The sequence below is a fragment of the Hyperolius riggenbachi genome, chromosome 3, assembly GCF_040937935.1.
Source record: "Hyperolius riggenbachi isolate aHypRig1 chromosome 3, aHypRig1.pri, whole genome shotgun sequence".
NCBI classification, from domain to species: domain Eukaryota; kingdom Metazoa; phylum Chordata; class Amphibia; order Anura; family Hyperoliidae; genus Hyperolius; species Hyperolius riggenbachi.
Genome location: NC_090648.1, coordinates 250,984,862 through 251,010,983, shown reverse-complemented (window position 1 = coordinate 251,010,983; position 26,122 = coordinate 250,984,862). Strand labels below are relative to the sequence as shown.

Below are 26,122 nucleotides of genomic sequence, written 5' to 3'. Positions count from 1 at the left end.
TGATTCTGTACAGAAGTGATCAGAAAAACAATTGGAAATCAGATCGAAGTTGTCAAATTATCGATTCGACCCACCCACCAATCTGCATGGTGTGTACCAGGCATTAGAAAATCCACACTGGGTAACTGATGAATTAATCAGGTTGCTGTCTTATCATGCACAGCAAAAGTTGAGCAACCCTCTTGACCAATGATTCACTGAAGTCTCATAATAACAATCACTATTTATTGATAACTGCATACAAACCCATATAAGCAGCAGAGTGGATGCCGTCCAAGTGAACACCAGTGCAGTGGATGCCCTGTAGAGGTGGTGAAAGCCCTCCGGGGTACCGTGGATTACTGACAGGAGGTTGTGAGAGCCTTCTCGTACATGCTGTGGTGTGTCTGCCTGCTTGCAATGCTTATGCTTTAAGCTTCTTTGGCCGCCTGAGTTGCTGTTATGAACTGTATCACAATGCTTTATTGAGAGCACTTGGATGCACGATATTGAACATTGCTTAAGTGGTTCCAGTACCTCATGAAGAGCTGTTTTTGAACCACACTTCCCACCAGACCCCTTGATCAAAGGATTGACATTGATGTATTTCATTACTCCCGGGAGCTACAAGGACGGTTTGTGTGGGTGTGTGTTATGTGTGCGGTCTGTGTGACACATGCTGGCTGTGTATGTGGTGTAACCTACATCATAGGCTGCTCTTTTTAGTGGGGATTATGGGGGGGGGTTGTATGCAGTTATCAATAAATAGTGATTGTTATTATGAGACTTCAGTGAATCATTGGGTATTGTGGACATTGTTTATCACTGTGAGGCTCCCCTATTTTAGGGTTTTGCAATCCACAAATATTGCCTAGCGCTTGGTACTGTTTGATTTGGAGCAACCCTCTTGCACTGTAAAAAGAAAAATGTCAAAATGTCAGTCAAATCATCAGGTGGATTTCTGAACACATCCTATTCTCCTATGTAACATTTAATATCTTCCTAATATAAATACTTTAATAAAAGGATATTTTATTACTAAATCTGATAAATAATGCAAAAATGGAAAAACAAATCAATATATTTTCCTTTTGCGGAATATAACCCAGCATTTCATCTTTGCTCTAAAACATTATTTACAGCATATTAAATGCAACCAGCAATTTTTTTTTTTTTTACTAGACCAGCATTCGAAGGGTTACACACAGAGCTTGAAAGTTCAGTGTAGTGAAATGTGGATGCATCCAAACTTTAGATAATGTTATCTTGTGTTTACTTATATGTATCATGTGAGGAATGTGACACATTCTCTGACTGTGGAGAAGCAGCTCAACACAGACTGAGAGTCAAAGCATGTCTGCCTTCACTACATAATGAATAAAACCAGTTATTAATAAAATGCATTGTCAGCTCACAAAGCAAAAAACTGTACTTTTGGGAACCTATAAAATCTAAATGAATAATAATACTTATGCACAAATGCAAATATGATAACCGTATGGCATGTAAAAAGTAGGAAAACATGTTTTATTGAATATTATGTATGTCAGGGTTTTAAACCGCTTTAAGGTTGAGGCAAATAGTGATTTACATTAACACATAAATCATTCATGAATAATGATTGTTGGCTGCTATTAGTTACTGTACCTTGCAAATATATTTAGAAAGCGCTACTGAACATATAAGCTTGGCTGTTAAAGACATGAAGAAATTGGGTTTTACATTTACTTTTTGGTATATACAAGAATTCTTTACCGTATTTCTGTCTTCAGTGTTAATTAAAGGTCTACGGCAGATGCATGAAAATCAACCTACTCTTCTGAGTGCTCAAGAGCTTGAGAACAAAACCGACATCCAGTCCCAGGGTGCAAACTCCAATGTGCAACATCTTCAGATAAGAGTAGCACATTTAGAAGACAGCCCAGGCCTTCCACAGAGTTCAGTGGCAGCATTGCAGATCCCTGTACAGATTACTCACTTAGGTAAGCTAACTGCAGTACTGTAGACTACAGTTGCTCACACATGCACAATTTACCCACAAATGGATCGAATATGATCCTACAAGTGACACTGGGGGCCCCAGTGCAGTACAGACGTGTCGCTGGGCAAAGGCTGAATGATACAATCTTTGTCTACAAAGATGGGAGGCAAGACAATGGCACTGAGAATGACAGTGTCATCTGCTGGTTGGGTAAGGAGGTATAAGTGGACTTTGCCGACAGCTGTTTAGTGATCCAGCATGCCAGATTATTAAGCAACACCTATGGATATGTTAGATTCCTGGCCTTGATGGCCCTAAGTGACCACCTTGGCTGAAAACAGTAGAGAATCGGTATGAGGCTTAAACCTTGAGCTCCTAAGACATTATCAATGTAGTGTAATACAGTTACATAGTTACATACTTATTTGGGTTGAAAAAAGACATACCTCCATCGAGTTCAACCAGAAAACAAAGTACAACACCAGCCTGCTCCCTCACATATCCCTGTTGATCCAGAGAAAGGCGAAAAACCCTTACAAGACATGGTCCAATTAGCCCCAAAAGGGAAAAAAATCCTTCCCGACTCCAAATGGCAATCAGATAAAATCCCTGGATCAACATCACTGGGCATTACCTAGTAATTGTAGCCATGGATGTCTTTCAACACAAGGAAAGCATCTAAGCCCCCTTTAATGCAGGTATAGAGTTTGCCATAGCTACTTCCTGTGGCAATGCATTCCACATCTTAATCACTCTTACTGTAAAGAACCCTTTCCTAAATAAATAGCTAAAACTTTTTTCCTCCATGCGCAGATCATGTCCTCTAGTCCTTTGTGAAGGCCTAGGGACAAAAAGCTCATCCGCCAAGCTTTTATATTGCCCTCTGATGTATTTATGCCTTCTACATGGGTCTTATTAGTGCCAAGGCACTGGAGAAGCTGGGGGCGAGGCTTGTTTAGTTTATATGGAATTAGGGTATATAAAAAAATAGTATTTGGCTTGAGGAATGCCCTATAAACTATAAGAAAGGAACACAATTATGCAATGAGTAAAAGTTCGTCTCGGATCCTTACCACTGCCTGTGTGTTACTTCACTTTGTTTATTCATGTTTATTTTCTTCTTCAGACCCCTCCTCCCCAAATGCCTGCCAAGAAGCTCTGTCTGCTGGTACATTACAGACATTTGAGATTCTTCCAGTGAGTGTTTTGTTCACCTTTTTTAGAGGCAAAGTATATACAGACATTTTTTTGTGTTTGTGCTTTATTGATCTCTGCTATTGGTGACCTATTTTAAGTGTCTTTTTCTTTTTTTTTTCTTTTAAAGTCTTTTTATTTACAGCCAGGTGGCACCACAGGCACCTTCATCCTACAGACAGGTTCTTCACAAAGTCTTCCATTAACGTTGGCATCCAGCCCATCTGTAACCTTGACACCCAGCACCTCCCCAGCATCTCCAGAACAGATTATTCTGCATGCCTTATCTGTGAGTAAAACACACTTGCTGTATATAAAATAACCACAGACCGCATCTGTAACGTTTACAGCCATCTTCAGTGTCATTAGCATAGTACGGGTTATTTACATTTTTTTTTCTTGTACACTGATTGTACATTATTCTTTGGAAAAATGTTTTTTCAGATAATTATATACACAGATGGTCTTTCCTCACAGTAGTGTAATATTTAGACCCAGAAAGTTATGGGGCTATCTATAAAGGTTGCTATCCGCCTGATCACCATAAAAGTGACATTATTTCTACAGAAATAACAGCAATTTTTAAATTGGTCTTTTAAAAGTGACAATCAGTTGAAAGGATCACTCTTATATGGTCACTATTTTTGGCAAATGTCCACTTGAAAAATCTGTGGTGATCACATTTAGGCAGGATCCACACTATAAGGGCTAATCTGATCGATTGTGATTAGCGCTTTCTGAGCGCTTTTCAAAAATCGCTCCCATTCACTTTCATTAAAATTGCGGTAAAAATCATCGCAATTTTCGATTTTTCGCATATGCGATTGCCGCGATTTTTACCGCAATTTTAATGGGAGTGAATGGGAAACATTTTTTAAAGACCGCTCAGAAAGCCCTAATCAATCACAAACCGCTCAGAAAAGCGCTTATAGTGTGGATCCGGCCTTAACTTCAATAACATGTTTATCACTTACAGAGTTGGGAAAGGGTTATTTTTTAGGCAAACACAATCAGACTAGATGGCAGGGATAGATTATAGTTTAGTACAAAAATTAGTACATTTTAACCCTCTGGGCGATATAATTACATCGCCCAGGAGGGGGCGCAGCACTTTTTTTTTTTTTTTTTTTTTTTTTTTTAAATCATGTAGCGAGGGCTCGCTACATGATAGCTGCTGCGCAGCGGCATCCCCCCACCCACTCCGATCGCCTTCGGCGATCAGAGTAAGCAGGAAATCCCGTTGAGAACGGGATTTCCTGCTGGGCTTCCCCGGTCGCCATGGCGACGGGGCGGGATGACGTCAGAGGGAGTCCCGATCCAACCTTCAGCGCTGCCTGGCACTGATTGGCCAGGCTGCGCAAGGGGTCGGGGAGGGAGGGGGGGGCTGCACGGCGGGTAGCGGCGGATCGGTGACGATCGGAAGTTACACGCAGCTAGCAAAGTGCTAGCTGTGTGTGACAAAAAAAAAATTATGCAAATCGGCCCACCAGGGCCTGAGAACTCCTCCTCCTGCGCGACATACCCCGAGCTCAGCTCTGGATTATCGCCCAGGAGGTTAAGATTAAAATTTGGTACCATTACTAAACCTATCAATGGGGGAGTCAAATATATAGTCATTAAATTAGTAACTATGGCATCAATTCACCAGAGGTTACCGAACTATTTATCACATGGTCGGTAATTTACCTCATGTGATAACTCAAAATAGCAATTCTCCAGAAATATAGGCTGAAATACCGATAGGTCGAAATTCTTGCAATAAATGTGCGATATAGAGTCGGTAGTTATTAATTATTTTTTCTCAAAATCACAATTCACCAGGGAAAAAAGGGGGGGGGTGACCATTTGTTATTTTAGCTCTATTGTCACCTAAATGTACCTGGTGATATCTGGTTTTTTGCACAGCTGCTGTAGCTCACTCTGCAGCTAGTTTACTAGCAGTACACAGTAACAGCTTATACTGTACATATTTCAGGCACCAGAAAGCAGCCCATTTACAATATTAAGCATTTACAATATTAAGTGGATGGGTGAAACGAAGGAGGAATTTGGATACATTTTTTATCAGGAGGGAGTGCGAAAATGTATCCAAATACCCCCTCCTGTTTCACCCATCCACTTAATATTGTAAATGCTTAACCACTTCCCTACCACGCTATTTTGTGCTGATCGGTGCTGCGTGGGCTCTCCAGCCCGCAGCACCGATCAGCTAGCAGCCAGGCCGATCAGACTTCCCCCCCTTTTTTCCCCACTAGGGGGATGTCCTGCTGGGGGGGTCTGATCGCCGCCGGCTGCTTGCGCTTGCGGGGGGGGGCTCTTCAAAGCCCCCCTCCGCAGCGCTTCCTGGCCTCCTTCCCCTTCCCTCCCTCTCCCTCCCCCTGTGAGAATCCGTCCTGCGCCTGATGGGATAGGCTTTAGCCTATCAGATGCCGGTGATCCCCGGCCAATCAGAGGCCGGGGATCACCGATCTCCTCTACGCAGCGCCGTATACATGTAAACACCGGGGAAGGTCTTCCCCGTGTGTTTACATTTACCCTGCGAGCCGCCGATCGGCTCGCAGGGTGTTCACGGAGACACCCTCCGGGAACTGACATGGAACGGCCGCTCATACGAGCGGCCGTTTCCATGGAATACACTTCAGGATTCAGGGGCGTGTATATACGCTCCGAGAATCCGGAAGTGGTTAATATTGCTTAATATGCAGAACGGAGGGAGGCATTTGTAATTTATTTATTTATTGTATTTATAAAGCGCCAACATATTACGCAGCGTAATGGAAGGAGAGGGTCAAAAAACAGGGAGGGAAACCCTCTGCAGTCACGTGCTGGTAATAACCTCCTCCTCCTACCCACAATCCTTTATTTCGAGCATCCAGAGCGGCAATGTATCGCATGCAAATCATTCACACAGTATAACTACTGACCGTTTTTCGCTCAGTTTTCGCATCCATATTACTCTATTATCGCCTGCTACCGAACACTCCTCTAACTATCCTCGTACAGTGGGGAATTGCAAAAAAAAAATTTGTAAATACCGCATGAGGTAAAATACCGACCTTTTATCACTTACTATGTTTCTTATCGCTTACAAACTGGGTAGGTTTCACAGTTAATCAGTTGTAGGCCATTGCAAATAAGGGGTTTGAGGGCTCAGACACCCTATAAGTGCTTTTCTGAGTGCTTTTTGCTCATCAGAGCTTTCTGATAGCTTTTTTTTTTTTTTTTTTTTTTTTAAACGCTCTTTTTGACTTACTGTATATACTCGCATATAAGCAGACCTGCATATAAGCCAAGGTACCCACTTTTCCCTAAGAAAACAGGAAAAAGTGACTGACTCGCATATAAGCCCCCTACCCAGTATAGCCCCAGATGTGCCCCCAGTACAAGCCATTGCATGTCAAAGGGAGCATTTTTTTAAAAAGCTCTCAGAAAGCTCTGATGGGCAAAAAGCGCTCAGAATTCACACTAAAGCGTTTTGCCGATGATTTCGGCAAAATGCTGAAATGCTAGCGCTTTTGAAACCACTAGTGTAATAAATCCCTATGGGCCCGTTCTTACTTGGACAATTTGCACTAATCGCCGCGAAACGCAAACACACAGCCTGCACCATTTTCAGGCAATTTCCCGGTGATTGCGTTTCAGTGCTATAGAAGCGCTAAACGCAATTGCGGAGAAATCGCTGCACTGTTCTGTGATTTTTCCATGCAAGATCGCGGAAAAATCACTCCCGCAAAACGCCGGCGATTTTTTTGCGCTTCTAAGTGTTAATGGGGTCTTAAAGTGTGTCTGAGCCCTAAGAGTGTGCCTATGAACAATGACTCTAGTGCATTTACTTTTTCTCCTATGTTTTCTTCTAGGTAATATTTTCACACCCTATCAATAAAATTCCTTTTAAGCCACCAGCAAGCAGGAAAATGCTCAGAATAATTTTGGCACTACATTTTCACCTTCTTTTTTGGTACTTTTTAATTTGCAAAGTGCAAATGTAAGAGAAATGTATGAGAAAAAGTGAATTGAATGAGGTCCTGCCTTTTCTGCTAGGAGATATTTTTTTCATTTTCATTGTAAATGAACTTTCTAGTATTTTGCAATGGAAAAAGTACCAACAAGTAGGGGAAAAAGTGCTGTCAAAATTATTTTGAGTATTTGTTTGCTTGCTGGTGGTGTAAAAAGGCATTTTATTTACAAGTTGTGAAAATGTCACCTAGGAGAAAACTCAGGTGAAAAATTTAATTGCATATGGCCCGAGGTCTCTCAGAGCTGTGTGCGCTGTGTGTGGGCTGGGGGCAATAACCAACCCATTATTTGGCTTTCATAAAATATGTTTAGGTAGATTACATTATAGCAGGGACCAAGGTTTAAGACAAACAGAGAAAGAATATGACTAGAATTCAGCAAGAAGAAAATAATGCGTTATTTTAAGTAACATAAGACCAGGCTTATATTTGTGGGGATGCTGGCATTTGGGTGTTAACCTAATTGTTCTTTTTTTTCACCCATATCAACAGCCGGAACACCTTACTAGTGACAATGTGACAGTTCACTGCCACACCCCTGGGATTATAATTCGAACACTTGCCTCAGAGGAAATCTCTTCTCCCCTCACTCAGACTGAACTATCCATAGACTCTGCTTTGCAGCAGGAAGACTTGAGCAATCATCCGAGTTGTCTTGAAACAGACCATCTTTCCCAAGAGATCCGGCACAATGATATAAACATTGCCCATGACTCTTTCTATTGCACTGAGCAGTCCTTAAAAATGAGGATAGGGAGTAATTTCCTTCATCCTGATGCAACAGAGGACCTCACTAGTTTGGATGCTAAATCAAGTGAAGCTCACATTGAGCTGGCAGCAAATCTTGTTGAGGAGGTAAGTGTTTATTGGATAACAAGCATTCCCTGTATATAGTGTGCTTTTTGAATCTTGTATGCTTAGGATTTGGCTTTCTTCACATACATACGTTGTTGTTGCTATGTACTGTATCTTTTACTTTTTCAAATAGTGGCACAAGAGGGCTAAGGTGCAAATATGAAATGGGCTCCATTAAAAAAGTTTTCTCTAGTGGGTACCTAATTATAGGGTGAATTGTGGCAGGTAAATTAGGAACTGTGTGTAAAAGAAAAAGCTTTTCATTTTAAAATCCACTACCCCAGCTTCACCATTAAAGCAGACCTAAACTCTGAATATGTCTGTGCCTCTTTAAAAATAAAATGTATCTCTCTAACCATGTGAGTACCTAATGTATGTGGCTGGATAGTGTACTCGTTATGGGCTCTGCCTTTGACATGGGAGACCAGGGTTTGAATCCTGGCTAGGGTCCGTACCTATTCAGTAAGAAGTCCTTGGGCAAGACTTCCTAACACTACAGGGTGGCCCCTTAGTGGCTGCAGCGCTTGAGTGCTTTGAGTCCAACAGGAGAAAAGCACTATACTATACTATACTATATGTAAGTCACTCATGTCTCTGTTTGTGCCCACTTCTGCCTAAAGCCACGCCCCCTTTAGGAAAAATGCTGCAGTTTTTCATAGTGCAGAGAGCTCTGCCATGCAGGTTCTATAATCTCGTGTGCTACCTGTGTGTTAGCATGTTACACACCTCTCACAGGACTGTAGCATTATGCACAGCTCAATCCTGTGTAATTTAAAATTACACAATGGGCATGGTTCACAAAGCTTTTTCACCTGTTCATATTATCTACTATACGTTACATTTTCAAGCTCCAAAAGAGGGAAAATATACCTTTATATACTTGTGTATAAGCCTAATTTTTCTGCACAAAAAATGTGCTGGATAGTTACCCCCCTCGGCTTATATGCAAGTCAGTAGAGCAGAACACATGGTGGAGCAGGTTTTGTAACTGGCAGAGGAGCGTAAAGGATCTTGCACTAGTGATCCTGCTCTTGACAGCTGGCTCCCTGCTGCGTTTGTGCCCCCCATCCCCTGCAACATGGTGTGCAGAGTGCGCTGCTAAAGACTACCTGTGTCCCCTGGCTTGTGGAGTGGAGCGTGCAAGCAGGGTGTCAGCAGTGCAGTCATTGGGGATACTTCCTGTGTGGCAATCGCTGTGTCTCATATCTATGACGCCATCTAGTGGCGTCTTGAGACACAGCTGTATCATCCTTGGGGTACATCTGTCTATAGGGAGAAGGGATGACTGGGGGCACATCAGGCTACAGTGGAGGGGGCTATACTGGGTAGGGGGCTTATCCAAGAGTCAATCACTTTTTCCTGGTTTCTGAAGGAAAAGTGGGTACCTTGGTTTATATGCGGCTCGGCTTATATGCAAGCATATACAGTAATATAATTAAGGTAGGAAAAGTACCGGTAACATTGAAAATGAAGCTAATCAGGAACAACTTACTTTGAGTGATTATTTTGCTTGTGAAATGTTATTTTTATTAATTAGATAAGTCATTTATGAGAAGTTTTGTGAATTGAGCCTAATATGTCAAGTCAGCCATTTTGTTTGAAGTAGACAAGACAAGAGAAATAACATTTATATTGCGCTTTTCTCCTTGCGGACTCAAAGCGCCAGAGCAGAGCAGCAGCCACTAGGGCGCGCTCTATTGGCAGTAGCAGTGTAAGGGAGACTTGCCAAAGGTCTCCTACTGAATTAGTGCTGGCTTACTGAACAGGCAGAGCCGAGATTCGAACCCTGGTCTCCTGTGTCAGAGGCAGAGCCCTTAACCATTACACCATCAGCCAGCTGTAAACACAGACAGGCTATGTTGGTGTATTGGGGATATGAGGATGTAGGAGAAGTAATAGTGTAGTAGGCATGAAGGTCTTTTCTCTAACAAACTTAGAGGGTTTACGTTTTCTACAGAGATTCCCTGACATTTGGTATGTTACATACAGTAGATCTGGCCTGTGTTTTTGACCTGTGTTAGCAGCATATTACAGAGCTTCGCTGAACGATGTGATCTACTGATCTGCAGTGTCACTTGTGTTGGCGAAGTCAGTGTAAACTTATCTCATTATCCACATGCATATGAAACATAATTGTAGATGATTCCATTGACTGTAATAGTAACTTACTATTAAAATTGTGAAAAATAAGAATGAGCAATTTCTAGAACAAAACGTTTAACTGAGAGCTCTCCATAAGTGATGGCTGTGCAGACAGGGTCCTTCTGTTTACAGTTAGGCTGTAAGAGTCAAAATAAGGAAGACAATTATAGCAATTACTTTGCCTGTCAATAGAGAACCATTGTTTATTTTTGCAAAAATATGAATGACATTGGTCCGTCAGGGAAAGCAACTTCTGTTAAGGATTCTGTTTGTATAATATAAATGTGTGTGTATAACATTTACAACACAGTTTGGCAGTATGACTAAAATGTATCTGCATAGACATTTTACCTTTCCTTTGGCATAGGATGTTGGGACTTCTGCTCCAGCAGTAGAGACTGGTCAGGCTCCAGTAGAAGGAACAGTGCTTATTGTCCCTTCATGTCATGATTACATTTTAACTGATGACACTGATGGAGAATCCGTGCTTCCTCTAACCACACTTGCAGGTACTGCAGCTAAATAATTTGCCATATCCTAAAACCTGTTTGACTAGCAATGCCTGTTTCCCGTTTGTCTGTAAGAGTTTTTGCTGAAGCAACAGTTTCTTTTGACAGCCTAGCAAAGCTGTCTGTCTTTAGCAGGAAGGTATGGTTACAGCAAGGTTGCTATAATAATTTCAGAAGTAATCTCGGGTCAAAGAATGTACTTCTTTTTCCTTAGTGGTCATGTAGTGCAGAGTGATCAGTAACTGGGGAGAATTTCTCACTGTTACTGTAAAGCCTGCAGTAATAGCTGGTGATTCAAACTGTCAAGTTTGGACAAGGAGTTGAAGGGTTAAGCTTGCACTTTTTCCACAGAGGTTGCATTGTGAACTACAAGATGGTGTACTGTATATAAAACCATTCCTGGCTGCATGCCACTAGCTTGTGAATACATAGGCAGGTGCTGGCCAGCCCATCCTTCAGGGCTCATTCACACTAGAGGCGTTTTTTTCATATTTTTTTTAAGCGCTGGCGATTTTTCGATCGCCCTGAAAGCTCTTATACCATGCTTTCCTATGTGCTAGTTCAGATTGGGGCATTCCGTTCACTTTCCGATCTGAAAAGCGCTGCATGGACCATTTTCGGGACGATTTTGTGCAAAGCGCTAGAAAAAGCACTTTTGCCAGAAATTTCGTTGGAGTTTTTTTCCCTGTCAATTTAAATGTGAAGTGTTTCTGGGTTTTTTACGTCCTTTCCCCTTTAAAAAAAAGGCCTAGGACACTTAGAAATGGCAAAACGCCCAAAAAAGTGCTTACAAAAACGCTTATTAACCACTTGAGGACCACAGTCTTTTCGCCCGTTAAGGACCAGAGCCTTTTTCTCCATTCAGACCACTGCAGCTTTCACGGTTTATTGCTCGGTCATACAACCTACCACCTAAAGGAATTTTACCTCCTTTTCTTGTCACTAATACAGCTTTCTTTTGCTGCTATTTGATTGCTGCTGCGAGTTTTAGTTTTTATTATATTCATCAAAAAAGACATGAATTTTGGCAAAAAAATGACTTTTTTAACTTGCTGTGCTGACATTTTTCAAATAAAGTAAAATTTCCTATACATTTGAGCGCGAAAGTTATTCTGCTACATGTCTTTGATAAAAAAAAAAACCATTCAGTGTATATTTATTGGATTGGGTAAAAGTTATAGCGTTTACAAACTATGGTGCCAAAAGTGAATTTTCCCATTTTCAAGCATCTCTGACTTTTCTGCGCACCTGTCAGGTTTCATGAGGGGCTAAAATTCCAGGATAGTACAAATACCCCCCAAATGACCCCATTTTGGAAAGAAGACATCCCAAAGTATTCAGTGAGAGGCATGGTGAGTTCATAGAAGATTTTATTTTTTGTCACAAGTTAGCGGAAAATGACACTTTCTGACAAAAAAAAGAAAAAAAAAAAGTTTCCATTTCTTCTAACTTGCGACCAAAAAAAATGAAATCTGCCACGGACTCACTATGCTCCTCTCTGAATACCTTGAAGTGTCTACTTTCCAAAATGGGGTCATTTGTGGGGTGTGTTCACTGTCCTGGCATTTTGGGGGGTGCCTAATTGTAAGCACCCCTGTAAAGCCTAAAGATGCTCATTGGACTTTTGGCCCCTTAGCGCAGTTAGGCTGCAAAAAAGTGCCACACATGTGGTATTGCCGTACTCAGGAGAAGTAGTATAATGTGTTTTGGGGTGTATTTTTACACATACCCATGCTGGGTGGGAGAAATATCTCCGTAAATGACAATTGTTTTTTTTTTTACACACAATTGTCTATTTATAGAGATATTTCTCCCACTCAGCATGGGTATGTGGAAAAATACACCCCAAAACACATTATACTACTTCTCCTGAGTACGGCGATACCACATGTGTGGCACTTTTTTGCACCCTAACTGCGTTAAGGGGCCCAAAGTTCACTGAGTACCTTTAGGATTTCACAGGTCATTTTGAGAAATTTCGTTTCAAGACTACTCCTCACGGTTTAGGGGCCCTAAAATGCCAGGGCAGTATAGGAACCCCACAAATTACCCCATTTTAGAAAGAAGACACCCCAAGGTATTCCGTTAGGAGGATGGTGAGTTCATAGAAGATTTTTTTTTTTTGTCACAAGTTAGCGGAAATTGATTTTAATTGTTTTTTTCACAAAGTGTCATTTTCCGCTAACTTGTGACAAAAAATAAAATCTTCTATGAACTCACCATACTCCTAACGGAATACCTTGGGGTGTCTTCTTTCTAAAATGGGGTCATTTGTGGGGTTCCTATACTGCCCTGGCATTTTAGGGGCCCTAAACCGTGAGGAGTAGTCTTTAAACCAAATGACGCAAAATGACCTGTGAAATCCTAAAGGTACTCATTGGACTTTGGGCCTCTTAGCGCACTTAGGGTGCAAAAAAGTGCCACACATGTGGTACCGCCGTACTCAGGAGAAGTAGTATAATGTGTTTTGGGGTGTATTTTTACACATACCCATGCTGGGTGGGAGAAATATCTCTGTAAATGACAATTGTTTGATTTCTTTTACACACAATTGTCCTTTTACAGAGATATTTCTCCCACCCAGCATGGGTATGTGTAAAAATACACCCCAAAACACAATATACTACTTCTTCTGAGTACGTGTGTGACACTTTTTTGCAACCTAGGTGCGCTAAGGGGCCTAACGTCCTATTCACAGGTCATTTTGAGGCATTTGGATTCTAGACTACTGCTCACGGTTTAGGGCCCCTAAAATGCCAGGGCAGTATAGGAACCCCACAAGTGACCCCATTTTAGAAAGAAGACACCCCAAGGTATTCTGTTAGGAGTATGGTGAGTTCATAGAAGATTTTTTTTTGTCACAAGTTAGCGGAAAATGACACTTTGTGAAAAAAAAACCAATACATATCAATTTCCGCTAACTTGTGACAAAAAATAAAATCTTCTATGAACTCATCATACACCTAAAAGAATACCTTGGGGTGTCTTCTTTCTAAAATGGGGTCACTTATGGGGCTCCTATACTGCCCTGGCATTTTAGGGGCCCTAAACCGTGAGGAGTAGTCTTGAACCCAAATGTCTCAAAATGACCTGTGAAATCCTAAAGGTACTCATTGGACTTTGGGCCCCTTAGCACAGTTAGGCTGCAAAAAAGTGTCACACATGTGGTATCGCCGTACTCAGAAGAAGTAGTATAATGTGTTTTGTGGTGTATTTTTACATATAACCATGCTGGGTGGGAAAAATATCTCTGTAAATGACACATTTTTGATTTTTTTTTTACACACAATTGTCCATTTACAGAGAGATTTCTCCCACCCAGCATGGGTATGTGTAAAAATACACCACAAAACACATTATACTACTTCTCCTGAGTATGGCGATACCACATGTGTGACACTTTTTTGCAGCCTAGGTGCGCTAAGGGGCCCAACGTCCTATTCACAGGTCATTTTGAGGCATTTGTTTTCTAGACTACTCCTCACGGTTTAGGGCCCCTAAAATGCCAGGGCAGTATAGGAACCCCACAAGTGACCCCATTTTAGAAAGAAGACACCCCAAGGTATTCCGTTAGGGGTATGGTGAGTTCATAGAAGATTTTATTTTTTGTCACAAGTTAGTGAAAAATGACACTTTGTGAAAAAAACAATAAAAATCTAATTTCCGCTAACTTTTGACAAAAAATAAAATCTTCTATGAACTCATCATACACCTAACAGAATACCTTGGGGTGTCTTCTTTCTAAAATGGGGTCACTTGTGGGGTTCCTATACTGCCCTGGCATTTTACGGGCCCAAAACTGAGTAGTCTGGAAACCAAATTTCTCAAAATGACTGATCAGGGGTATAAGCATCTGCAAATTTTTATGACAGGTGGTCTATGAGGGGGCAAATTTTGTGGAACCGGTCATAATCAGGGTGGCCTCTTAGATGACAGGATGTTTTGGGCCTGATCTCATGGATAGGAGTGCTAGGGGGGTGACAGGAGGTGATTGATGGGTGTCTCAGGGGGCGGTTAGAGGGGAAAATAGATGCAATCAATGCACTGGGGAGGTGATCGGAAGGGGGTCTGAGGGGGACCTGAGGGTTTGGCCGAGTGATCAGGAGCCCACACGGGGCAAATTAGGGCCTGATCTGATGGGTAGGTGTGCTAGGGGGTGACAGGAGGTGATTGATGGGTGTCTCAAGGTGTGATTAGAGGGGGGAAATAGATGCAAGCAATGCACTAGCGAGGTGATCGGGGCTGGGGTCTGAGGACGTTCTGAGGTGTGGGCGGGTGATTGGGTGCCCGCAAGGGGCAGATTATGGTCTAATCTGATGGGTAACCGTGACAGGTGGTGATAGGGGGTGATTGATGGGTAATTAGTGGGTGTTTAGAGGAGAGAAGAGATGTAAACACTGCACTTGGGAGGTGATCTGATGTCGGATCTGCGGGCGATCTATTGGTGTGGGTGGGTGATCAGATTGCCCGCAAGGGGCAAGTTAGGGGCTGATTGATGGGTGGCAGTGACAGGGGGTGATTGATGGGTGGCAGTGACAGGGGGTGATTGATAGGTGATTGACAGGTGATCAGTGGGTTATTACAGGGAATAACAGATGTAAATATTGCACTGGCGAATTGATAAGGGGGGGTCTGAGGGCAATCTGAGTGTGTGGGCGGGTGATTGGGTGCCCGCAAGGGGCAGATTAGGGTCTAATCTGATGGGTAACAGTGACAGGTGGTGATAGGGGGTGATTGATGGGTAATTAGTGGGTGTTTAGAGGAGAGAAGAGATGTAAACACTGCACTTGGGAGGTGATCTGATGTCGGATCTGCGGGCGATCTATTGGTGTGGGTGGGTGATCAGATTGCCCGCAAGGGGCAGGTTAGGGGCTGATTGATGGGTGGCAGTGACAGGGGGTGATTGATGGGTGGCAGTGACAGGGGGTGATTGATAGGTGATTGACAGGTGATTAGTGGGTTATTACAGGGAATAACAGATGTAAATATTGCACTGGCGAATTGATAAAGGGGGGTCTGAGGGCAATCTGAGCGTGTGGGCGGGTGATTGGGTGCCCGCAAGGGGTAGATTAGGGTCTAATCTGATGGGTAACAGTGACAGGTGGTGATAGGGGGTGATTGATAGGTGATTGATGGCTAATTAGTGGGTGTTTAGAGGAGAGAATAGATGTAAACAATGGATTTGGGAGGTGATCTGATGCCGGATCTGCGGGCGATCTATTGGTGTGGGTGGGTGATCAGATTGCCCGCAAGGGGCAGGTTAGGGGCTGATTGATGGGTAGCAGTGACAGGGGGTGATTGACGGGTGATTGATGGGTGATTGACGGGTGATTGACGGGTGATTGACAGGTGATCAGGGGGGATAGATGCATACAGTACACGGGGGGGGGGGGTCTGGGGAGAATCTGAGGGGGGGGGGGGGTGATCAGGAGGGGGCAGTGGGCAGCGTTGACAGATAGTGACAGGGAGTGATTGATGGGTGATTAGGGGGGTGACTGGGTGCAAACAGTGGTCTGGGGGGTGGGCAGGGGGGGGGTCTGAGGGGTGCTGTGGGCGATCAGGGGGCAGGGGGGGGGGGGGGGAAATCAGTGTGCTTGGGTGCAGACTAGGGTGGCTGCAGCCTGCCCTGGTGGTCCCTCGGACACTGGGACCACCAGGGCAGGAGGCAGCCAGTATAATAGGCTTTGTATACATTACAAAGCCTATTATACAATGTAAATGCGGCGATCCGGGTGCTAGTAACTCGCCGGCGATTCCGAACGGCCGGCGGGTTACTACGAGCGGTGGGCGGAGCCAGTCCCCGGCGGCTGATCGCGTCACGAATGACGCGATCGCCGCATAGCCACTCCCGCAGCCGCCCCCGCCGATGGGCGTATTGCGGTCGTTTGGGCCCAGTCTTTGCCGCCGCCCATCGGCTGGGGGCGGTCGGCAAGTGGTTAAAACTGCCCAACGCACAGAAATTGACAGGAATTGCAAAAAAAAAAAGCATCAAAAAACAACCACCGTGAACGGAACGTAATGTGAACAAGGCCTCACACCTGCTACTTGCTCTCTCCCTGCTGCATGTTTGTGTGGTCTAAGTCTTTATTGCAGCTTGTGACTTCAGTATTCGCTGCTATATGGGTAATGCTATTCAAACGGCAGCAAATACCGGTGGCGGAGATTAACAGCACACCGAGTGAGTGGCATGCAGGGACAAGCTGGCTGGCATCTTACTATGTACTCGCACTGGTGACAGACCGGTTTTATATGCACCATCTTGTATTGAGGCTGGATGCAAATTTAAACTGTGCAAAATTGTGATTGTTTTCCAGAAATCGCATTAAACTGCATTTGCACGTGCTATTTTACATTTTTGCATTGCATTCGCCTGCAGTTTAACACGTAGCATTAAAATACATTGCTTTCAAAATGCAAACACAAAAACGTGCAAACTAACGCAAACAAAAATTTGCAGAATTCCAAGCAGCCTATAACAATACAGTTCATGTGCGGCTCTGCATTAGATTAAAAGTGGCGGCGACTACCCCAAGTGTGCCCCCAACTGAAGAGGCCTTCTACACACAGCAGAAGGCAACCATACTCTATAATAAAACCCTACTGTCTCTGCTTCTCAATTCCCTGTGTGTGTCCCACATGCGCTCTGCACACGTGCAGGGACGCAGAGACATTGAGAAAGAGTGACACGCGGAGAGCGATGACGGGCGAAGGGGCCGGCGCGTGACAGACAGGCTTAGGTCCACTAGTTAAATAATAATCATTGATATGCTATAAAAACAATATATTTAATAGCAATGACTTTGAGCTTGAAGATGATAGAGATATTTTTGTGATGTGCCACTCTGCATCTTTATAATAGCTACGGCAATGTAAGTAAAGGATTTGATGGTGTTCAAAATCTTTGTAAACTGGCGGAGGCTTGCTGTATTTTGCAAATTATCATAACTTTTGTTGGGCAGAATCTGAACTCATTTATTTTTTCCTTTAGATCCCATTTTGCAGCACCACAAGGATCAATCCGGCTGTATAGCAGATGGACAAGACTCTGATGACTCAAAAGATGTTATAGAACCTAATACCCATTCCTAGACTCGCTGCTCACATTCTACCTTTTCCTTTAGCTGCTACAACCTATTATGGCGCAAGACCATGTGATTTTACACTACAGGCTATGCACTAATATACACTATCACCAGCTTATGTTACAATCCAGCTATGCTTCTACAGTACATTTAAAGGGAACTTAGCAGATTATTATTAATCTGCATCACTAGTTTCTCTAAAAACAATATTGAACCAAGTTGATGGATGGTGCTTGCTCCCAGCACTGGGTTGAACCCTTAACTGGCACTGGTAAATAATCTTGTATGTTCTTTTTCAAGTACTGGTAGACATGTCATGAGAGAAATATGAATGGTTCCAGTTGCTGACTTTTTCTAAATGAGGTTCTCACTACAGTCTACAGTGCAATTGCTAAATCACCCACCTGGAATTAGTAATCACATCTGGCAGTCCTGATCTGCTCCCTTATGGTAGGTGAGGGGAACAAAACAGCATTTATAGGCACACCAATGTTTTAAGTGGAGCAGATGTTTCAGGGATGATGATCTCTCCAAGGTAAGTATTACATTTTAACCACAATTAGTTTAAGGTTACAGTTATGTTTTGACAAAGACTAGTATTAGTTTCAAGATTAATGATAGCATTATATTTACAGAGTTGAAGTTTAGGGATGAGAGCCCTTGCCTTTGTGCAACCTGCCTGCAAATACCTCATCAGAGCCAACTCCATGATTTAACTTGGCCAAGCCTCCTACAATGGCCTAAACTCACTAAGATCATGCTGGAGATAAGGCAAGAGAAAACTTGCCACCACAGTGAGAGAGTTATCTTATCGCTTCAGTCCTTAAGTTACCTCCTCTGTAGATAAGTTACCTCCGATGTAGTTATTTTCACATCCAGTTAATTAACAGCCTGTCTTTAATGTTAGAATTCTGGAGTTATTTTAAGGATTGAAGAGTTAACTTAAAGACAGAAGAGTTAACTTTAGGTTTGCCTGAAGTAAAATGTTTCCTGAATACTAAATGCCTTATCACCATGGTGATAACTCTAGAAAAGTTATTAAAGACAGGAGATAAGCTTAGTGAATTGAGGCCAATATCTTTGTTTCTGAACAAAACAAGCAGAATTTTCTGCCTTTCAGAATGTGCAGAATACGGGACGGGTACCATTAGCTCTCTTTACCAAGCACCGTAGGGGAGAGACACCATCTGTGCATACTTGGTGTACCATCAGGATCATTCAGATGATTTGTTAGCAAGGTCTGATCAATGACACTAGAAGTGTGCTTACCATTGCAGTGTTATACAGATTCAACCAAAACTACCAGGTCTGCAATGCAAAAACCAATAACCTATGTATTGTCCTAAGAAGTCAGCAATAGTATCCCCCTCTACTGACAAGATTACTTTAAGGCCTCTTTCAAATTGAACACTAAAAAAAATGGAGGCATTTTAACTGATCAGTTGTTCCATAGCAGTGCATTTTGAAAAAGCTTCAGTTCAAGTGTACCCGAGATGGTAAATACTACTGTATTTATACTTACCTGGGGCTTCCTCCAGCCCCATCTTCTTCTACGCATGTGCAGTCCAGCCACGAGCACACCCTCGTCAAACTCTCATGGCTGGTAGCATACTATACAGGTGCAGACCGCTCCCAGGCCATGGGGGCAAGCACAACCAGGCATGTGCAGAACCTGACTGAAGAAAATACTGGAGACTACTACAGGACAATGGAGCAGCCAGGGAAGATGGTGAGGAAACTCACAAACCACATGGGCCTGGAGAGGGCCCTCGCTAAGTATAAATGCTTTTATTCTGCCTTCTCGGGTTTTCTTTAAAGGGAAGGTCCAAGCAAAATAAAAAAAGTGTTTCACTTACCTGGGGCTTCTACCAGTCCCATGCAGCCATCCTGTGCCCTCGTAGTCTCTCACTGCTGCTCCAGTGCCCCGCTGGCAGCATGCCGACCTGGGAGGTCGGCAGGTCGCATTGTGTACATTTTTACGCATACCCGCTAGTGCAGGAACATTAACACATAAATTTTTACGCGTTAGTGGTGCCATGCGTAAATTTTTACGCATTGAACCACTAATGCGTAAAAATGTATGTGTTAATGTTCCTGCACTAGCAGAAATGCGTAAAAAGGGGTCGGCATGCTGCCAGCGGGGGACTGGAGCAGCAGTGAGTGACTATGAGGGCACAGGATGGCTGCATGGGGCTGGTAGAAGCCCCAGGTAAGTGAAACTCTTATTTTGCTTGGACCTTCCCTTTAAAATGCATCTAATGTGAACTAAGTCATAGGGAAACATGGACATTACCTTGCTAAGGTCCGTTAAGCATCTCAAGGAGCAACAGCAACTGATTCAGTGTGAATAGACCCTAATGAGGTGGGAGGGAAAAAAAATGCAATGCTGTGTATAGATTGTCTTATCAAAGCCATGCAAAAAAAAAAAAAAAAAGGGTTCCTCCAGAAGGTTGCATTAACTTTAACCCCTGCTTTTGCAAAGGATCTTGATGCTATATGCCACCAAAATGCTATATCATTGTGCTAATTAAGTGACAAAGCTGTAGAATAACCAGTTCAATAATTTGTTTTGCTTTAAGATTGCAAATGCTGTAAAAGAAGGCATAGCTGTGATTTTTAGCATGTTTGTAAAAGAGAAACAATTCTGTTAAAACCATGTTATTTAAACACACACTCTAGCTAAGCTAATGTTATTTAAACACACAAACAGAAAGATGTATAAATGACAATGGTGCTAATGTATTTATCAGCTATTTATGTATTTTATCTAGGCCTAAGATGTGTAGCATTTACAAAAGTTGTGTTGCAGGTTTACAGTGAAGACAAATTATTCTGTTACCCTTTTCAAACATAGGGTATGTTATGACTGAATGGGGGGGCTGAAAGAGAATGAAGGCGGTTGCTTCTTGCAGTTATCCCCTATAATGCTAGTTATAAATCCTAGTGCTAATCTGAAGGCTATATTCATACACATTCCTAAGTAGCAGCCATCTATAAATGCGAAGGTTGTACTTTTTTTTTAATATATGCACTAGACACCAATTTTACAGGTGTTGCCTCTGTATGGCTGCACTGTGCTCCAGCCAGATATGAAGCCAACCCATACACACGGTTCAAAATCTTTGAGAAATCAAATACTATCACAAGCAATGTAATTCTGACCAGATTGGTATACTAATAGTCTTGATTTTGCTACCCTACATGTGTTTGTTCAGGTCAATTCAATACAAAAAGATGTATTTGGAGCAAAATCAATCAAATCTTCCTTGACTCCATTTTCAGACCTTCAAAAAGGATTACAAGTCATTAATTTTGAATGCAGCATGTGGCTTCAGGCAAATGCAAGCAAAATGACTGAATTGTATAGTGCCCTGCAAGATGATGGTGGTATATAAGTAATCATTACTAATAATTTGCCTTTTGATTCAAACAGTATATAGTTACCCCACAAAAAGAATATTCTTGCTTGTTAATGATTTTTTTCCTGGCACCTTTATACAGCATTTCTGCTCTTCATTTACCACATTCAAAATAAAGGTGTGACATGGGGAAAAGCCAAATTTTCTATTACCAACTTAATGAAAAATATGGTTAACCAAAAATTGAACTACACATGAACACTGTTTAATAGTGAAGATATGACTAGACTTGAACTGCTAAGAATTGTCATCCTGTCACAATCACTGTAACTCCATCCAAAACATTTGCTCTTGTTTTGAGGAACAGAACAAAACTTACGGAGTTGTTCTTGCCTAATATCCTGTTAGAGGAAATATTTCCAGCCAGGACACTGACACTAGTAGCATTTTAGGGACATGATAAAAAGGGTCTCTGGGTTTTTACTGATGAGATTATGCTCACTTCCTTTCTAGTATGTGTGAAATTAGTCCTGGATTCCCATGAATTCTAGAAGAAAATATTTCACATATGTGAAAGGGATGGTGGCTGGATGGTGTAATGGTTAAGGGCTCTGCCTCTGACACAGGAGACCTGGGTTCAAATCTCAGCTCTGCCTGTTCAGTAAGCCAGCACCTATTCAGTAGGAGACCTTGGGCAAGTCTCCCTAACACTGCTACTGCCTATAGAGCGTGCTCTAGTGGCTGCAGCTCTGGCGCTTTGAGTCCGTCAGGAGAAAACCGCGATATAAATGTTATTTGTCTTATGTCCATTGCACTCAAGCTTACTCTGGGTCCCATCATGGTTTAAATAAGATTATGTGGATGGTCAAATGTCTACTTTATAATTATCCCTTATTGCAGGCTACAAATAGTTTCTACATCTAACAGGCCCTGGCAAGTTACCACAAGTGATGGGTCAAAGATAAACTACAGTTACAGTATAAAACTGTGGTTGGCTGAGACAAAAATCTAAGACCTGCATTACAGGAAGGATGTGTTCAACACATACCAGTACCTATAAAAGTGGTGCTCACTAAAAATAGTGCCAGAGACTGCCAGTAATAGTATAATGGTAAAATTACCAATATTCTACTAATTTCCTATAGTAAAATATTGGTAATATTTGAAATTTTATTATAACCTAACCCTCTCCTCTACCTACTGACTCCCATCCCCCCTGTGCTGTTTAACCACTTAGCGACCAACGGCAGCCAATAGGCGGACGCAGGTCGAGCGGCTGTTCCATGTCAGTTCACGGAGAGTGTCTCCATGAACAGCCTGCGAGCCTCCGATTGCGGCTCGCAGGCTAAATGTAAACACGTGGGGAAGAAATCCCAGCTGATTACATCATACGGCGCTGCTGTGCAGCAGTGCAGTAAAGGAGATCGGCGATCCCCGGCCTTTGATAGGCTGAAGCTTATCAGAGGCGATGCAAGACAGATCGCCGTCCTGTGCCGCCCATAGGAAGGTAGGGAGAGGGAAGGAGGCGGAAAATCACAGAGGGGGGGCTTTGAAGAGCCCCCCCCCCACTGCACGAAAATAGCCGGCAGTGATCAGACCCCCCCCCAGCAGAGCATCCCCCGAATGGGGAAAAAAGGGGGGGGGAGTCTGGTCGCCCTGGCTGATCTGTGCTGTGGGCTGTAAAGCCCACGCAGCAGAGATCTGCGTAAACCAGCCCAGTCCTTAAGTGGTTAAAGGACAACTGTAGTGAGGTATATGGAGGCTGACATATTTATTTCCTTTTAATCAATACTGGTTTCCTGGCAGCTCTGACTGCAGTAGTGTTTGAATCACACCAGAAACAAGCATGCCATTAATCTTGTCAGATCTGACAAAAATGTCAGAAACACCTGGGGCTTGATTCACAAAAGGGTGCTAACACAGTTAGCACGCCTAAAAGCTTTGGACATGTAAACTAGGGTGCTAAGTAGTTTGCACGTCCAAAGCCGTTACTGATCCACGTTAAGTTGGTGCGCCCGAAACGCCACACCATTCGCATGTAAAATAGCTTTTCAGGCTATTTTGGGCGCGAACTGTGCACTTTCGCACACAGCGCTAACCTTTGCACGCGCAAACGCTTGCGTGCATATTAGCGCGTGAAGCGCCCGTTTTTGCGTCCTAAGTGTCTTTTCACTGGCGTGCTAACACTTAGTACCCTTTAGTGAATCGAGGCCATGATCTTCTGCATACTTGTTCAGGGTCTGTGGCTAAAAGTATTAGAGGCAGAGGATCAGCAGGCTAGCTAGGCAACTGGTATGGTTTACAAGGAAATAAATACGTCAAGTAAGAAATATATGGAGGCTCCCATATTTATTTCCTTTTATACAATACCAGTTGCCTGGCAGTCCTGCTGGTCTATTAGGATGCAGTGGTGTCGGAATAATGCCAGAAACAAGCATGAAGCTAATCTTTAAGATCTGACAATGTCAGAAACACCTGATGTGCTGTATGCTTGTTCAGGGTTTATGACTAAAAGCATTAGAGGCAGAGGATCAGCAGGAATGCCAGGCAACTAGTATTGCGTAAAAGGAAATAAATATGGCAGCCTCCATATCCCTTCTTGCTTCAGTTGCTCTTTAAAGTGAGCAGTTACTATTGCTAAAAGTTGTAAAAAGTTTGCTTTTATGATGGCAGTTAAGTACAGTCAATTTTACATTGGTGTTCGTTCTTAAAGGATACCACAACTGAAATGTGACATAATGAGATAGACATGTGTATGTACAGTGCCTAGCACACAGATAACTATGCTGTGTTCCTTTTTTTCTTTCTCTGCCTGAAAGAGTTAAATATAAGGTATTCAAGTGGCTGACTCAGTCCTGACTCAGACAGGAAGTGACTACAGTGTGACCCTCACTGATAAGAAATTCCAACTATAAAACACTTTCCTAGCAGAAAATGGCTTCTGAGAGCAAGAAAGAGGTAACAAAGGGGAATTTCTTATCAGTGAGGGTCACACTGTAGTCACTTCCTATCTGAGTCAGGACTGAGTCAGCCACTTACATACCTGATATTTATCTCATTCAGGCAGAGAAAGAAAAAAAGGAACACAGCATAGTTATCTGTGTGCTAGGCATTGTACATACACATGTCTATCTCATTATGTCACATTTCAGTTGTGGTATCCTTTAAAGGGACACTATGGAAAAAATGATGATCAGTTATCCCCACACCATTTAACAGCAGCATAACTTGCACCATAGAGTTTGTGTTAAACACTTGAAAAATGAAAAGAGATTTTATACATACCTGGGGCTTTCTCAAGCCCCATCAGCATGGATCGCTCCCACGCCGCTGTCCTCCGGTACAGTGTCCCGTCACTTCCGCTGGACGCGGCCAGTTGGATGCATCCACAGGGGCTCCCTCCATCTCGCCAACGCCTGCGCAGTACGGAGGGAGCGCACTGCGCTTGCGTCAACTGGCCGAAATGACAGGCCCCGGCAGGCAGAGGGAATGGAGAAAGGCAGCGTGGGAGCGATCTAGGCTGATGAGGCTGGAGAAAGCTCCAGGTATGTATAAATCTGTTATGTTCTTCCTCTATGGTTCTCTTTAAAGACATCTCTACTTCCCTATACATCTGGGCTGCATCATTGGCAATAAGAATCCAATGGGGCTTGCTCACTGTTTAACTGCTGTTGACACTCTACAAACTGATTTACAACATGGGCAGCTCAGAAGCTACAGACAGAGCAGTGCTATTTAACTAGTTAAGTAAATAAACAGGCTGCTAATTAGTTACTTAACTTAGCAGCCTATATATATTTACTTAGCTAGTTACATAGCACGTCTGTCTGTAGCGTCTAAGCTGCCCGTGTTGTAAATCAGCTGTAGAGTGACCAAGTCTGTTGGATTCTTATCACTAATGACCCAGCTCAGATGTGTAGGGAGGTAGAGATGTGTTTAAAGTTTGGTATGATAAGAGTTATGCTGTCCATGTTAAATAAATGATGTGGGGATAATGGAACAGCATAGTTTAACCACTTGATGACCCACCCTTTACCCCCCCTTAAGGACCAGCGCTGTTTTGAGTGATCTGTGCTGGGTGGGCTCTGCAGCCCCCAGCACAGATCAGGTTGCAGGCAGAGAGATCAGATTGCCCCCCTTTTTTCCCCCCTATGGGGATGATGTGCAGGGGGGGGGGTCTGATCTCTCCTGCCTGCCTGGGTGTTGCGGGGGGGGGCACCTCAAAGCCCCCCTCCGCGGCGAAATTCCCCCCTCCCTCTCCTACCTGCTCCCCCCCCCCCGGCGATCGAGGCTGCACAGGACGCTATCTGTCCTGTGCAGCCAGTGACAGGACGTCCCCTGTCACATGGCGGCGATCCCCGGCCGCTGATTGGCCGGGGATCGCCGATCTGCCTTACGGCGCTGCTGCGCAGCAGCGCCGTACAATGTAAACAAAGCGGATTATTTCCGCTTGTGTTTACATTTAGCCTGCGAGCCACCATCGGCGGCCCGCAGGCTATTCGCGGAGCCCCCCGCCGTGATTTGACAGGAAGCAGCCGCTCGCGCGAGCGGCTGCTTCCTGATTAATCAGCCTGCAGCTGGCGACGCAGTACTGCGTCGCTGGTCCTGCAGCTGCCACTTTGCCGACGCACGGTATAAGCGTGCGGTCGGCAAGTGGTTAACCACTTAAGGACCAAGGAATTTTTCAGTGATCGGTGCTGCGTGGGCTCTACAGCCCGCAGCACCGATCAGGAGTGCAGCAGGGCGATCAGACTACCCCCTTTTTTCCCCACTAGGGGGATGTCCTGCTGGGGGGGTCTGATCGCTGCCGGCTGCATTTGCTTAGCAGGGGGCTCTCTTCAAAGCCCCCCTCTGCAGCGTTCTCCGCCCTCTCGCCCGTTTCATCCCTCTCTGAGCGATGCAGGACGGATATCAGTCCTGCACCTGACAGGATAGGCTTCTGCCTATCAGAGGCCAGCAATCCCCGGCCAATCAGAGGCCGGGAATCGCCGATCTAAGTCACGGC

The 26,122-nt window shown here is 43.6% G+C and overlaps 1 protein-coding gene across 3 annotated transcripts in view; it reads left to right on the top strand.

Annotated features, from left to right (window-relative positions):
- Positions 1 to 19,724, top strand: part of DMTF1 (cyclin D binding myb like transcription factor 1) — a 44,617-nt gene extending 24,893 nt beyond the window's left edge. For 2 of the 3 annotated variants that reach the window (XM_068276163.1, XM_068276162.1), the window contains 6 exons: positions 1,752 to 1,961; positions 3,087 to 3,157; positions 3,285 to 3,443; positions 7,663 to 8,025; positions 10,535 to 10,676; positions 17,665 to 19,724. In XM_068276163.1, coding sequence (XP_068132264.1) covers positions 1,752 to 1,961; positions 3,087 to 3,157; positions 3,285 to 3,443; positions 7,663 to 8,025; positions 10,535 to 10,676; positions 17,665 to 17,765 — 1,046 coding nt within the window. In that variant the 3' untranslated portion in view covers positions 17,766 to 19,724. The remainder of the gene's footprint in view (positions 1 to 1,751; positions 1,962 to 3,086; positions 3,158 to 3,284; positions 3,444 to 7,662; positions 8,026 to 10,534; positions 10,677 to 17,664) is intronic. The other variant, XM_068276165.1, reaches the window with a different exon arrangement.
- The last annotated feature ends 6,398 nt before the right edge of the window (positions 19,725 to 26,122 follow it).